This window comes from Zea mays, chromosome 1 (assembly GCF_902167145.1).
Source record: "Zea mays cultivar B73 chromosome 1, Zm-B73-REFERENCE-NAM-5.0, whole genome shotgun sequence".
Taxonomy (NCBI): Eukaryota; Viridiplantae; Streptophyta; class Magnoliopsida; order Poales; family Poaceae; genus Zea; species Zea mays.
The window spans coordinates 218,986,383-218,998,615 of record NC_050096.1 but is presented as its reverse complement, the minus strand read 5'-3'; the positions used below and the strand labels follow the sequence as shown (position 1 = coordinate 218,998,615).

Here is a 12,233-nt window from a genome sequence, read left to right as displayed (position 1 = left end):
TTAGATAAGATTCAAATGGATATCGACATCTTAAATATCCAACTTTGAGTATACAAATACAGATATAAATTAAGTATACAAATACAGATATAAATCGAATACAGATCGGATACTGAATATTCGGACTCGGATACAAATCAAATCTCAGCTTTTTTAGACGGATCGAATCCAAATACATACGAATACATCCCTTGTTAGGCCAGTTTCAATGAAAGTTCCATATTCCAGTTTTGAACTTTCACGTGCCAAAAACAACATAGACAAATTTATCCCCATTAAACTGATTTTATCTTATAAAACTTTTATTATCTCTCCATTTATATTGTCATATCAATTTATTTAATGTCCAGAAAATTTTGATAAAACATTCAATAAGATTGGCCTTGTTTCGTTACCTTCGCCACAATTGAAGACTTGAAGTTCCATAGAAAACTAGCCGACATTTAATATTAAAGGAATAACACAACGAAAAAAGACAAAGGCCTGCTATAAGCCCCATATTAATTGCCTGAATACTTGGTTCACGAACAAAGCTTTGTTAACGCATGTAATTGCGATAACAAAATTTCACGTGCTGGGCACGACAGAATACAAATATACAATCGCTACAGACTTCTGTAACATGTAGTAATTTTTGAAGGGCGACTGAAATGTTTACAGCGTGTCGGCTAAACTGTTAAATCACCATCCTGTTCGCCATGGATGGATGGCTTTCGTTGCCATCATTCATGTACTGAAATAAGATAGGTCTAAGAAGAGAAAGCCATGTTAATCAGCTAGCTGAAAAAGGCTCAAGCAGGGATTACAATTCTCCTTCTGGTCCAGAGAGTAAGGACATGATACCGAAGAGCAGGAAGAGCACTCCGCTTGACAGTTCAACCTACAACCAGACAAGCATCGAATTAAATGCTGGACATTTTACAGGAGTGCAAAAAAAAATTAGTCTAGTTCCAACCATCTTCTCAGATATCTGGGACGCTAGGCTCTTTCCACCAAGAACGGCAGCAGTAGTGCAGAGTGCTTGCGCTCTAAGCACAGAAAGAAGTTTTTACCAGGGAACACACAATAAGCCATGTAAATAGAGCAGCCAGGTCAGTAAAAGAAGCAGCTCGTACATGATTCCACCCAGGACAACACCGAACGGGTTTTCATCAGCAGCCAAGCCAATTGTAGCAATCTGACAAGAGGTTCATCAATATAGCAAAAACATTATCTATTTATGACTCAATAGACGATTTCCAGAGCTAGAAGATAAACAGTACTTTTATACAACTTACCTGGCTCTTGTCACCCCACTCACCAAAGAATGTAATAGAAAATGCCTACAGCACACAAATTTAAAATAGATGTTAATATTGCAGATAAAACAAAGGAATGTTACTTTTGCCAACCATTTCTTGCATATTATAAAAAGTTGCTACCTTCAGAAAAATTGGTGAGAAGAACTGCATGAGAAATGGTCTTTGCTGTTTCTTCATATCATCATTCGCCTATATTAAAAAAGGTTGCAAATCCAATAATAATTAAATTCAAACTAATCTATAATTACAACACCAAAAGTAACAAAGAAATTGGCCCAAATAAGCAAAGCTTTCTTAACTACCCATCTTTTAAAATGTGTCTTCTCTACACAAGCAATAGAAAAGAAAAGACGTGTGCAGACGAGCAATCAGAAACTGCTTAATTTATTCTTTTTCTTTGCCAATTTTAGGTGAAAAAAAGATGACATCTTTTACAGTCCACCAAAGAAGAATTTAGAGAAAAAAACTACAAAACCTAAAGGCTGATGCCAAAGGTTCCATAAAGAGGACAGCATATTTGGACTATGCATCAACCATATTAACTGCCCTTGAACTGTTAGATAGTCATAGCTGATGATAACATCATATAGTTCCCATCACTATTCCCAACTATACATGAATAAGCATAAGACTACTCAGACAAATAAAATTTTTGAGAATACAAAGAACAGAAGAAACCATAAGCTAGATAGACACCAAAAGTCCAAATTGGTAGGATCTATGTAAAGGCATATTGAATGCATAATAAATTAGTATTTTCAAGGATATAGTACAGGAAATGTAAATCTATCTTTTTCTCATTCATGATTTCTATTTTTCACATCATCCAAATGGATAATCATATAATTATGAAAGAAAAACATTCTGCAATAGAATATAATTGTACTGACCTTAAATTTATTTTTAGATTCACCTTTATTACTCTTAAAGGCAGCATCCTGTAAATTAGGTAGAACTTGCCAATAAGTAATTTAAAATGCAGTCCATAAAATAACATACTACAATGATGAAATTTGCCAACCAGCTCTGCTTCAACTTCAGCCAATTCTTCCGAATCTCTGAAATGGGAATTGCAATGCTTAGCCAGGTGGCTCAAGTCGATAACAAAAACACCGAAACACATAAAACAAAAAGTTAATTGAAAGGCAACAACAGACCGGTACCCATCTTCCTTGAAGCCTTCCCACAATGACCAAATGCCAAATAGAAAGAACAATAGAGTGGTCAAATGATGAGTCCATTTACGTGAAATCTGTTAAACATAACACAGTCAGTCATAACATTTTGCAGAACTGTCAAACATTCTTTTGGGCAAGGTAACAGCACTATAAGCTAACAGAAAAAATCAAAAAAACAAAGAATGGTTCAAGAGAAAATCATAAAATGGTGCAGCTAGCACTAAAATCCACCCCAAGTTGTTAGCAAAGGTAACAGCAGGCGCCTATGGCATGTGCCTGGTGTACATGGCTACAGGGGATCTGATCCCACTGATTGGGGATAGGGTAGATAGGATCCTGCCAATCTGGGATAGTGATCAACCAGGGAGATCTCACGGGTACTGTTTCTATAAACCTGAGATCTCCCTCTTCCCTGTGTCTATAGCCCTATATATATATATACCTCTGCTCCCCTTTACAATACATGAAACACAGCAGTTGTTCTGCTATTCTCTTCTTCTCCCTTTCTCACATGGTATCACGAGTTTGGGTTTCGATCCATCTCACCCTTCCGCTGCCCTAGGCGCTTCATCTAGGCTGCGCCACCATCCTTCCCCTGCGCGCCATAACCAGGCTGTGCCCTTCTGCACGCCGACCCCAGGCCGCGCCCTCCTCTGGCCATGGCTCCCTCAAATCTGCCACCGCCACCTGCCGTCGACGACACCGCTGCGCTGACTGCAGCTGACCTCGAAGCTCGCCTCCAGGCCGCCGCCCTCGCCCAGGATCTCCAGGCGGAGCAGGAGGCGGCCACTGCTGCCTAGGAGCGCGTCGTGGCTGCCGAACGCGTTCCGCCGCTCTCGCACGCGCGGCTCGTGCTCACGCCCTTGCTGCTCAGGATGCCACTAATGACATCCCGAACGACGACGACGCTCAGTCCCACATCTCTGAGCCAGATAGTGATGCTGCCAAGGGTCTTCGTGACGCCATCCTCCTCCACGAGGCTGCTGCCATCATCAACCTTCACTCACAAGTCGTCGCTATCCAGAACATCCAGAGTCTCGTCCACATCGTCCTCGACCTCACCTCCAACAACTACTCTCGTTAGCGCGATGAGATTCTCCTCGTCGTCAGCAAGTACTCCCTGGACAGCCACATCCTCGACGATGCTCCCGCGCCTACCTTCCCTGACTGGGCACGCATGGATTGCGTTGTCAAGTCGTGGATCTCCAGTTCCATCTCCCCGGAACTTGCTGAGATGGTCATGCAATGTGGAGCCACTGCCTGCGTCGCATGACTTGCCCTTGAGAATCAGTTTCTCGGCAATCGGGAGACTCGTGCCCTCCATCTCGACACCCAGTTCCGGCACTTCGTCCAAGGTGATCTATCCATCTCCGACTACTGTCGTCGTTTCAAAACTATGGCAGATGCTCTCGGTGACCTTGGCGAACCAGTCTCCAGCCTGACATTGGTCCTCAATGTCTTGCGCGGCTATGCAAATCATTGTTTCAAGCACTATACTTCACAAGTGTGTCGTGTTGACTAAAATCCTCTTGTAATGCATAACTTAAGGGCATTTTAGTAACCATAATGAACAATTGTAAGGATCGTAGCTGCAACAGTTTAATAAGAATACAATCAACGGATTATAGTTGCACCAGATCAATGCAAAGCCAATACAGTCAGCACTTAATTTATAATTGCATGTCTCTACGATCCAATAAAAGTTGGGCACATAATGCCTGAAATAGCATACATTGCCAGACACTACATCCATGTCCATGTTGGTGTCATATGCTTGAGTCCGCAAAGCAACAGACACACACAAAAGAAATAAATACTTTGCCTTCTTGACATAGTAGACACCCAAAAATCATTATAGTAGCTTACCAGATTTGGTGCAACCCAACCTAGAGAAGCCGATAGAGCTGTCATGACCTAAAATTAATAACTAAATCAATTAAATTATTTGTTACAAAAACTGAACATATAATAAAAGGATAACATAGGTCAGCATGTGAAATTCGGAATATACTCACTATTAGTGCAGTTAAACAGCCTGCCAATACGAGTTTCCTGGGATGGCGCATAGCCAGAATCTAGCAAATATAAGTACAGAGCATGAGTAAATCCAGTGCTCGAAACAAGGGCCATAAAAAAAGAAGCGTATAAAGGCAGGCACTGGAAAATATTGAAAAGAAAGTGGGTTTTTTTGTCTTGCTAGGTCCAGATCCTGACAAATCCCTCATCCTCTGAAGACGCAACCCTCAAGCTACGTTATTTCAAGTGTACTCTGCTGAATCAATTCTTGTGGAAGAGGGCAAGCATCATATCAGAACCGGTGACAGTCCTCCAGAAACAGAGGACACTACCGATATGGCAGAATCGCGAATTCGGCAAGTGCAACAGCTCCAGCAAATTGCAGGAACAGTCCGCACCGAGTAAAATGGGGTAAAAAATTCTGGCCGCATCAAATTGAGCGCACAATTAGTTCTCCCGGTGGAGGGAACTAAACAAATCCGAGCTCCCAATCTACAGCAAACAACTTGTCACTACTTAAAAAATTAATAAAAAGAAGTCATCTCAGCTCAGCAGCAGTAGAAACTGAAGCGAATCGAACCAAAAATTCGACTCCAAGGCGCTTCACCCGTTCGCTCCACCGGCGAATCTGCACTTTTGCAGCTACCGCACGATGCCGTGACGGGATCGAGCCAGCGCCAATTGTCATCCGAACAAATTTACTTCCCACGGTCGCACCCAACAGCCGAGCAAAGAAGCACGCCGCGGCGGCATACCGCCGAACACCTGGCGGGAGTGCACCCGGCCCGTCTACGCAGTCACACGGGACAACGGCGCACGCAAGGAGAGGCAGGGAACGCAAGCAAAAGGACAGGAGGAAGAGCAGGCGACGTGACGTGAGGGGGATGGAGGCAGGAGACGTACCGCGGCGGCGAAGAAGGTCTTGTCCCCGATCTCGGAGAGCACCGTCATGGCCAACGACTTGGTGAACCCCTGGACGCATCCACGCAGAAATATGAGCAACAAGCCAAGCCACCTCCTCTGCTTAACTAACACACCTGAATGAAGAAGAGGAAGTGAGAGGGAGGAAAGGTGACCCCGAGCAGAGACGGTGCCATTTTGGAGGAGGGCGGCGGGGCGCCGCGATTCCGATCTCGCGGGTCGCGGGATAGAGGTAGAGCAGCCGAGGCGAGGCGCTGCGGGCGTGGGCAAATGCGAGAGGCAACAGGAGCAGCGCCGGCAAGGCACTAGTATAAATACTAGACGAAGGAGCGGGGGCCGTCGGATCCGGGACGGGCGACGGCGGCGGCTGTTTTTCGAAGGCGACAGGGCGCCAGGTGCCAAGGGGAAACGAATCGGTGTTCGTTGGCTTGTAGCTGTAGGTGAGCATTTTATAGTAAAATGCACCTCGATTCGCACTTATATATAACTTTAAACTAGTCAGATGTCATTGCATTATTACGATTTTTATATATAACATAGAATAAATTTTATTTTAATAAAACAAAAAATATATATATTATATTGATTAGGTGAGTGTGAATGTAGAGCCAACAACAAAGGTTCAAATACTCACTTATACATAACTAGTCGGTTGACTGTGTGTTACGATGGCTCACAACAATATCCACGTAAACTATCCACCAAAAAGATCTCAGGATTTTTTATTGATTGCATATGCTCTCCGCATAAATTTTTTTATTTGACTAAGCGAGTCGATATCGTGGTAAAAGAAAGGCCATGTAGACAGGTGATGGCGAGCATCGAATGGGTACCATAAGCAGCAAATCAGGGACCTCATTCCTCGCCTCCCCCACTTCCAAGGTTTCGTAGGCCAGGAAGGGAAGGGAAGAGGCAGTCATACATGTTCGTTGCCGGAGAAGAACACGATGAAGACATGGACATCTGGAGATGACATAGGTAGTATACCGCTAGATACACACGGGGAGAGAGCACGCAAGTGGAGAAAGAAGCACAGCCAGAGCAGCTCCAAACCGAGAGGCACCACGCTAGGCGTTAGTCCGAAAAGGGCGAGAGAATGCGAGTGCCTTCCAGCCCTGGACCCGTCGAGGTGACACAACACCACCACCAACTCCGTAGCATATGCCGACTGCTATCGTGCTATAGGCTTTGGTTGTCCAATATCTTAGATCTAGACTCGTCATCGTCAAGATAACCTAAGCGTGGCAGGCACCATCGTGTCCTCCTCGGCGACAAGCACGAAGAAAAGCCAGGAGCAAGACCGACTCGTCTGTACTCGCGTCGATTAGCGTCGGCTCGTGACTGCGACCGTGGGCAGGGGCAGCAGGTTGGGGAGGAAGAACAGGGCGAAGGCCGAGAAAACGAACGGGGCGGCCGACGGCGGCGAAAATGATGGTGCGTGTATGTTGTGAAACACCCTCGTTGACGTGCAATAGCCACTGTGTGGGGCGGTGTCGGGGCTGGTGTCGGACGAATACGGGAGGAGTCGTCTGCTCCCACACCCTCTGCCGAGAATGTGTGGCGCGGAGGCAGGGGCATGAGGGGAGAGAGAAAAGAAGCAGATGACGAACGAGGTGGCGACAACTGAGGCGAGGACCATCGTTATCGTGCGGAGGTTTAGATAACCAAATGGGTTGTGTCTGGCGGGCTGGTCCGAGGCACGACCCATTTAATAGTGGTTGGGCCAGCCCGACACGATCGTCGTGTCGTGTTTGGACTGTAGTCTCGGCCCGTAGTGCTGATCCGGCCCGATACGATTATATTTTTTTATTTTACAAAACTCGTATATACATGTGTACAATTTATATTCAATATTAAAAACAATTGACCATGATGTTCTACTGGTTAGATGACTTCACTCAGTGTCTCATGCCCTTCTTTCATCAGGGTTTGGGTTTGAACCCCACCTCTTGCACCACTTTTTTAAATATTTTACGCTAATTTAACCACCTGACTGACTAACGGGCCGGACGTGAAAGTTGTGTGCATGGAGAGATGCAGAGTTAATTTGATATAGATGTGAGTAGTTATTTGTAAAAATATGACGCAAAACGACCGTTAAAACTGGTTTTTCAAGTATAGTAGAGATTTTACTTTATTTTTTACATAAACTCTTTTATTATAACTAGGTGAGTGTCCGTGCGTTGCGACGGGAGTAAAAACATTGTATGAAATATATAAACGGAACGACAAATATCACTGTGATATGCAAAATCTATGTGGTAAACATTACCAATATCACTGGCATGTCCTTTGTGGAAAGACCACCCATTAAAAAGTCATTGGTGCACCCATTAAAAACATTATCGAGACTTTGACAGGAGATTAGTATGACACTGAGAGTAAGATTGGTCATAGCCGTTCGGCATAAGATTGGTATGACACTTACAGTATACATTAATAAAAACATCAAGATTAGTATGATTAAAGAAATTGGTAAAGAAGATTTACGGGCGTACATATCTTTTATAACATCAGTTTTATCTGTATCCAATATTATGACACATTAGTAGATTTCATAATTTGTAATACTGTGATACATCAGTAGATTTGATGATTTGGCAGTTTATTATAAAAGGAGAGATAACGAGACTTTTTTTATAAAAGTTCATCGGCATAAAATCTACTTTCGGAATTAACAATAGAAAGACAATAGAAAGACTGACATAACATCAACTGACAAAACATTGTAACACTCACTGGCCTTAGCTATATATATGGGATCTATACAATCCGTAATTTTTCCATTGACATTAAAAGAAAATATCTTTCTATAAAATAGACAGTTCAATCCCAGCAGACATTTTGTAAAAAAAAATAGTGCAGCTCATCTCCATGCCCGCTTGCAAAGGTGCACATCCTTTCCTTTTTCACCAAATCACAAAAAGAAAATGACGGCAGATGGTCCCCATGGCCATGTAGAAAACGCAACTTGAACTGAATAAGAGATCACACGCAATCAGGACAACACATGAACATTCCAAGGCACAGTTAATATGTATCACATACAAACCATAACACTAAACTTTTTCTGCACACACCTAACCAACCACTATTATCCTGTAAACAGATACACTGATGCACACCACTACTCTTCTGTTCTAGAACCTCAAGACTATCCTTGAACAGAGTCACACCTATACAATCTTCGACGACAGTTTTGTTAATCCGTTCAATGGCACACCTATCTTCTGAGCTGACGGTGTGGCAACTTTTGCTTTCTTATCAGATAGAGGAGTTTTCAGCATGGAACTTTCAGCAGCTCTCTTCTTGCCTACCTCATGCTGAAGAAACAACAACACTTCGATATTATCTAATAACAATAAATTAGAAAAATAATTAAATCCATGAAGGTCATACCTTCTTAGGAGTTGAAGTGTCTTCCTCCTCATCGTCACTGGTATCATCTTCATCACTTGAATCCTACAACAAGACAATCAAATCAAAGTTCATAAATATGGAACAACCCTGAGATGAAGACAAACCATTTCTCCATCTTTCAACTAACTCACATCATCATCGCCTTCTTCAGGAGACAAACCCTCACCCTCATCAGAATCGTCTGTCTCGTCCTCGTTAGAATCATCAGTCTCGCCCTCATCAGAATCATCGTCATCCTTGCTCTTCTTGGAAGCCGGACTTGATTTTGAAGCTGCAGGAACAGCCTTTTCTTGACTTTTCTGTTTCTTCCCATCAGCTTTTCCCGTGTGGTTCGCTCCGTGCGGGCTTAGCCTGTGCGGTTCGCTCCGTGCTTCAGTAGTACTACTACATCGCAACAGCACACGGATTGTCGTTCGCTGATGATGACTGCGATTCAGGGGTGTTTGGTTTCTAGGGAGGTCCATCCCACTCGTTCATGTGAGAACTGAGTGTATTGGAAGCTTCGAGACCGATTAATCTACAAGAGGACAAAAGACGAGTGGACATTAGAATCCAGTAGAGTTAGGTTTGTCGTCCACCTCGGTGTGGCTAAGGTGCATCACATTAGTATGTACACGTCCACCAAGCATCATCCCGCTCGATATATCGGAGAATGCTGAAAAATGAATCGTGCATCAGAAATAAGATCCTATAGTAGGCAAACTTAAAAATTCATTACTCGTTTTCACAAACTGAGGAGAGTTGCACCTACCCCTCAAGCGAAATATTACTGGTAGGTCTAGCTAAAAGTACATAAAGGGGAAAGATATTCTGTGCTTGTGTATTTGTACTTGCAGAAAGTGATACAGTTATCTGAATCCTGCATTGGTAGAGATAAACTGTCAAACACAGACCAATAACAGCAACAAACAAGTTTCGTGTTTGAATAGTGCAGGTAGTTCATAAAAAAGATAACACCTGAGTAATTATTTACTATGCACATGAAGAATATGAAGCCATCTAGTTAAGACGTCTATTAGAAGTTGAAAACTTGAATGTATAAAAAAATAGAAGCATAACAGTGTGTGGATTGTTGGTTACTTGGTTATTGCTCTTTCTTCTCTTCTCCAAACCTCATTGACATTTATGAAATAAAATGTTTTGGTCTTATTAATGAAAAGGTGTGACTAAATTCAGAACAATACCCTTATTTAGCTGCTGGGCATTCAGAGCAATAAAAGACTCCAGATTTCTAACACAAACAAATAAATGACCAACTCCAATTATTTGACACCAAAATGATATATTAATCCTACAGCCTTTGGAGTTGTAGCCAAGTAAAAACAGAATCATGAGAAGAAGACACCAACAATTTATATTACTTATTCTATGTACATAGTTCCTAAAGAATAGTAAAGGAAACCGGAAGAGAAACTCCAATAAGCCAAGCCTCAAATGACTTACAACGGCGACAGCTAAAAAACTAACTAACAAAGAAACTATAGTCCTAATCCTAAATTGGTAAAGTGCACCGTTGGTGCTCACCACTCTTGGTTGTGCCCATGCCATGACATTAAACATAGGAGACATAGGCACGATATTGAACCTCACTTATCAAGTTGTTGAACTGAACATGGAACGGTACACAGCGAGATCAAATGTTCAAATTATTTGACAAATCGTTTAAGGGCCAAACCTCTTTTCTCTCCTTGCCTGTATCTTATATAGAAGGGGTCTTTGAACAAAAAGTGGCTGCCAAATATAGAGAATAATTATTATTGGTATCTCATGACATTATTGAGGCCAACACATGCCTTAGAAGTAAAATTGATCAGAAGTGACTATGACAATCATATGCTCTAGCTTATGCACACAATATTCATACCTCAAGAAATGCATAGGGTCCACCGAGGTCATTATTAAAAATATCTGTAAAAATCTGTAAAAATCGAAGGTGAATCAGAAACATATACATTATTAAAAAATGAACAACCAAATATTCTTATGCTTTACTATGCTGAATCAATTAACTGTTTTTTCCACAATAAGATGTGAGATGGCTTCACAGGATACACAAGATTATCCCTAGGTACAAATAGTGGTTGAAGAAATTCTGACATGACATCAGAGTAACTTCATAGCTGTCAACAGCCAATTCTACTTCAACTATGTTCTCATAGAACAACCAAGAAACTATAATAGGTAGGAAACAAAGAATGACCTTTCTTTTTGAAAAATTCAAGGAACTGCCTTTTCTTGACTTTTCTGTATCTTCCCACCAGCTTTGCCTTGAGACAAGTAAATGCATTCATAATCCAAACAACCCAAAACACCACCAGCAAAAACAGGCAACAGATAAAGTATAAATACCATTTTCCTTGACTACTGGAACATTCAGCTTCTCGTCTTCATCTTCAGAATCAAGATCCATTGTGGAAGAAGGCAAACAAGAGGTCAAGGAAACAAAAAAAGTTCTGATCACTTCTACTTGAAATAGAACTAATTCAATGCTAAATAAAAAAGGATATCCATCTTCCTTGAATGGTTGCTCAACCTTGTAGCCAGTGAAGAAGACGATGGTAGTTTTTGATGTGTGCGACAGCTCAAACTCTTTATCGAAAACCAGATCAAATTGTATGTGTGGGTTCTTGTCAACAGAGAGGGTTCCAATGGCAAGTTTCTGATCATCAATTTTGACATACATCAAGGCAATAGCGCATTATCACTCTTCTTCGATTCCCCAAGAGCAGCCTGCCAGATCAAATCATAAGTATGCAGAGCAATCCAAAAGTAAAACAGAGAAAAGTAAATACAATCCAACAGACGAAAGCAACTACAATCCAACAGATGAAAGTAAGTATAGTAGCAACAAGTTTTACCTGGGAAAGGTGCAGCATAAAACCATATCCAGGCTCACACTTAACAGTGGAACCAGGCTTGACATCGAGACCTGCAAACATCGAAATTCATTGGCATCACATGCTATAATAATAAGACACTAAACAAATAGAACTCGTTCATGTACGATTTCAACCATTTAATCTACTCTTTCCTAACACACTGGGAAAATAGACAATGCCACATTGCTAGTGGTAGTAAGCATAAATCATTCCAATAATCCATATGTATCGATCGAGGCCAGATCGGAAATGCCACTCATGTAGCAGGGGTAAGTGTGCCTTGGATGGTGATGGATCTTTATAGCCTATGTGTGGACGCCTACGACCCTCTCTTAAGAAGTAGTAGAGATTTTAGGAGTTATCTACTCATCTAGATATAAGTTCTATATTTCTGACATATCTGAACAACAAACCAACCTTTAGCCATATAGCAGCCAAATCCAAAAAGCAAAACGTTGTTTTCCACCCCTATACCTTTATCACTCTCACCCCAAAAAATGTACGTAAAATAATAACAC

The 12,233-nt window shown here is 41.9% G+C and overlaps 1 protein-coding gene and 1 pseudogene across 2 annotated transcripts; both read right to left on the bottom strand.

Annotated features, from left to right (window-relative positions):
• Positions 1-471: 471 nt before the first annotated feature.
• LOC100285764 (uncharacterized) lies at positions 472-5,834 on the bottom strand. 2 transcript variants are annotated; one of them, XM_035958787.1, is made up of 12 exons: positions 5,572-5,834; positions 5,399-5,467; positions 4,495-4,554; positions 4,346-4,393; positions 2,465-2,553; positions 2,323-2,359; positions 2,192-2,239; positions 1,422-1,490; positions 1,278-1,322; positions 1,116-1,177; positions 956-1,028; positions 472-880 (listed from the first exon to the last, which is right to left on the bottom strand). In XM_035958787.1, the coding sequence occupies exons 1-12, from the start codon at positions 5,590-5,592 to the stop codon at positions 803-805; spliced, it is 699 nt and encodes a 232-aa protein (XP_035814680.1). In that variant the 5' UTR covers positions 5,593-5,834; the 3' UTR covers positions 472-802. The 2 variants fall into 2 exon arrangements, with proteins under 2 accessions (XP_035814680.1, NP_001152126.2); NM_001158654.2 differs by having other exon boundaries at positions 2,459-2,553; positions 5,572-5,827.
• A 2,580-nt stretch (positions 5,835-8,414) lies between these two features.
• Positions 8,415-11,787, bottom strand: LOC103643280 (histone deacetylase HDT3-like; annotated as a pseudogene).
• Positions 11,788-12,233: the final 446 nt, after the last annotated feature.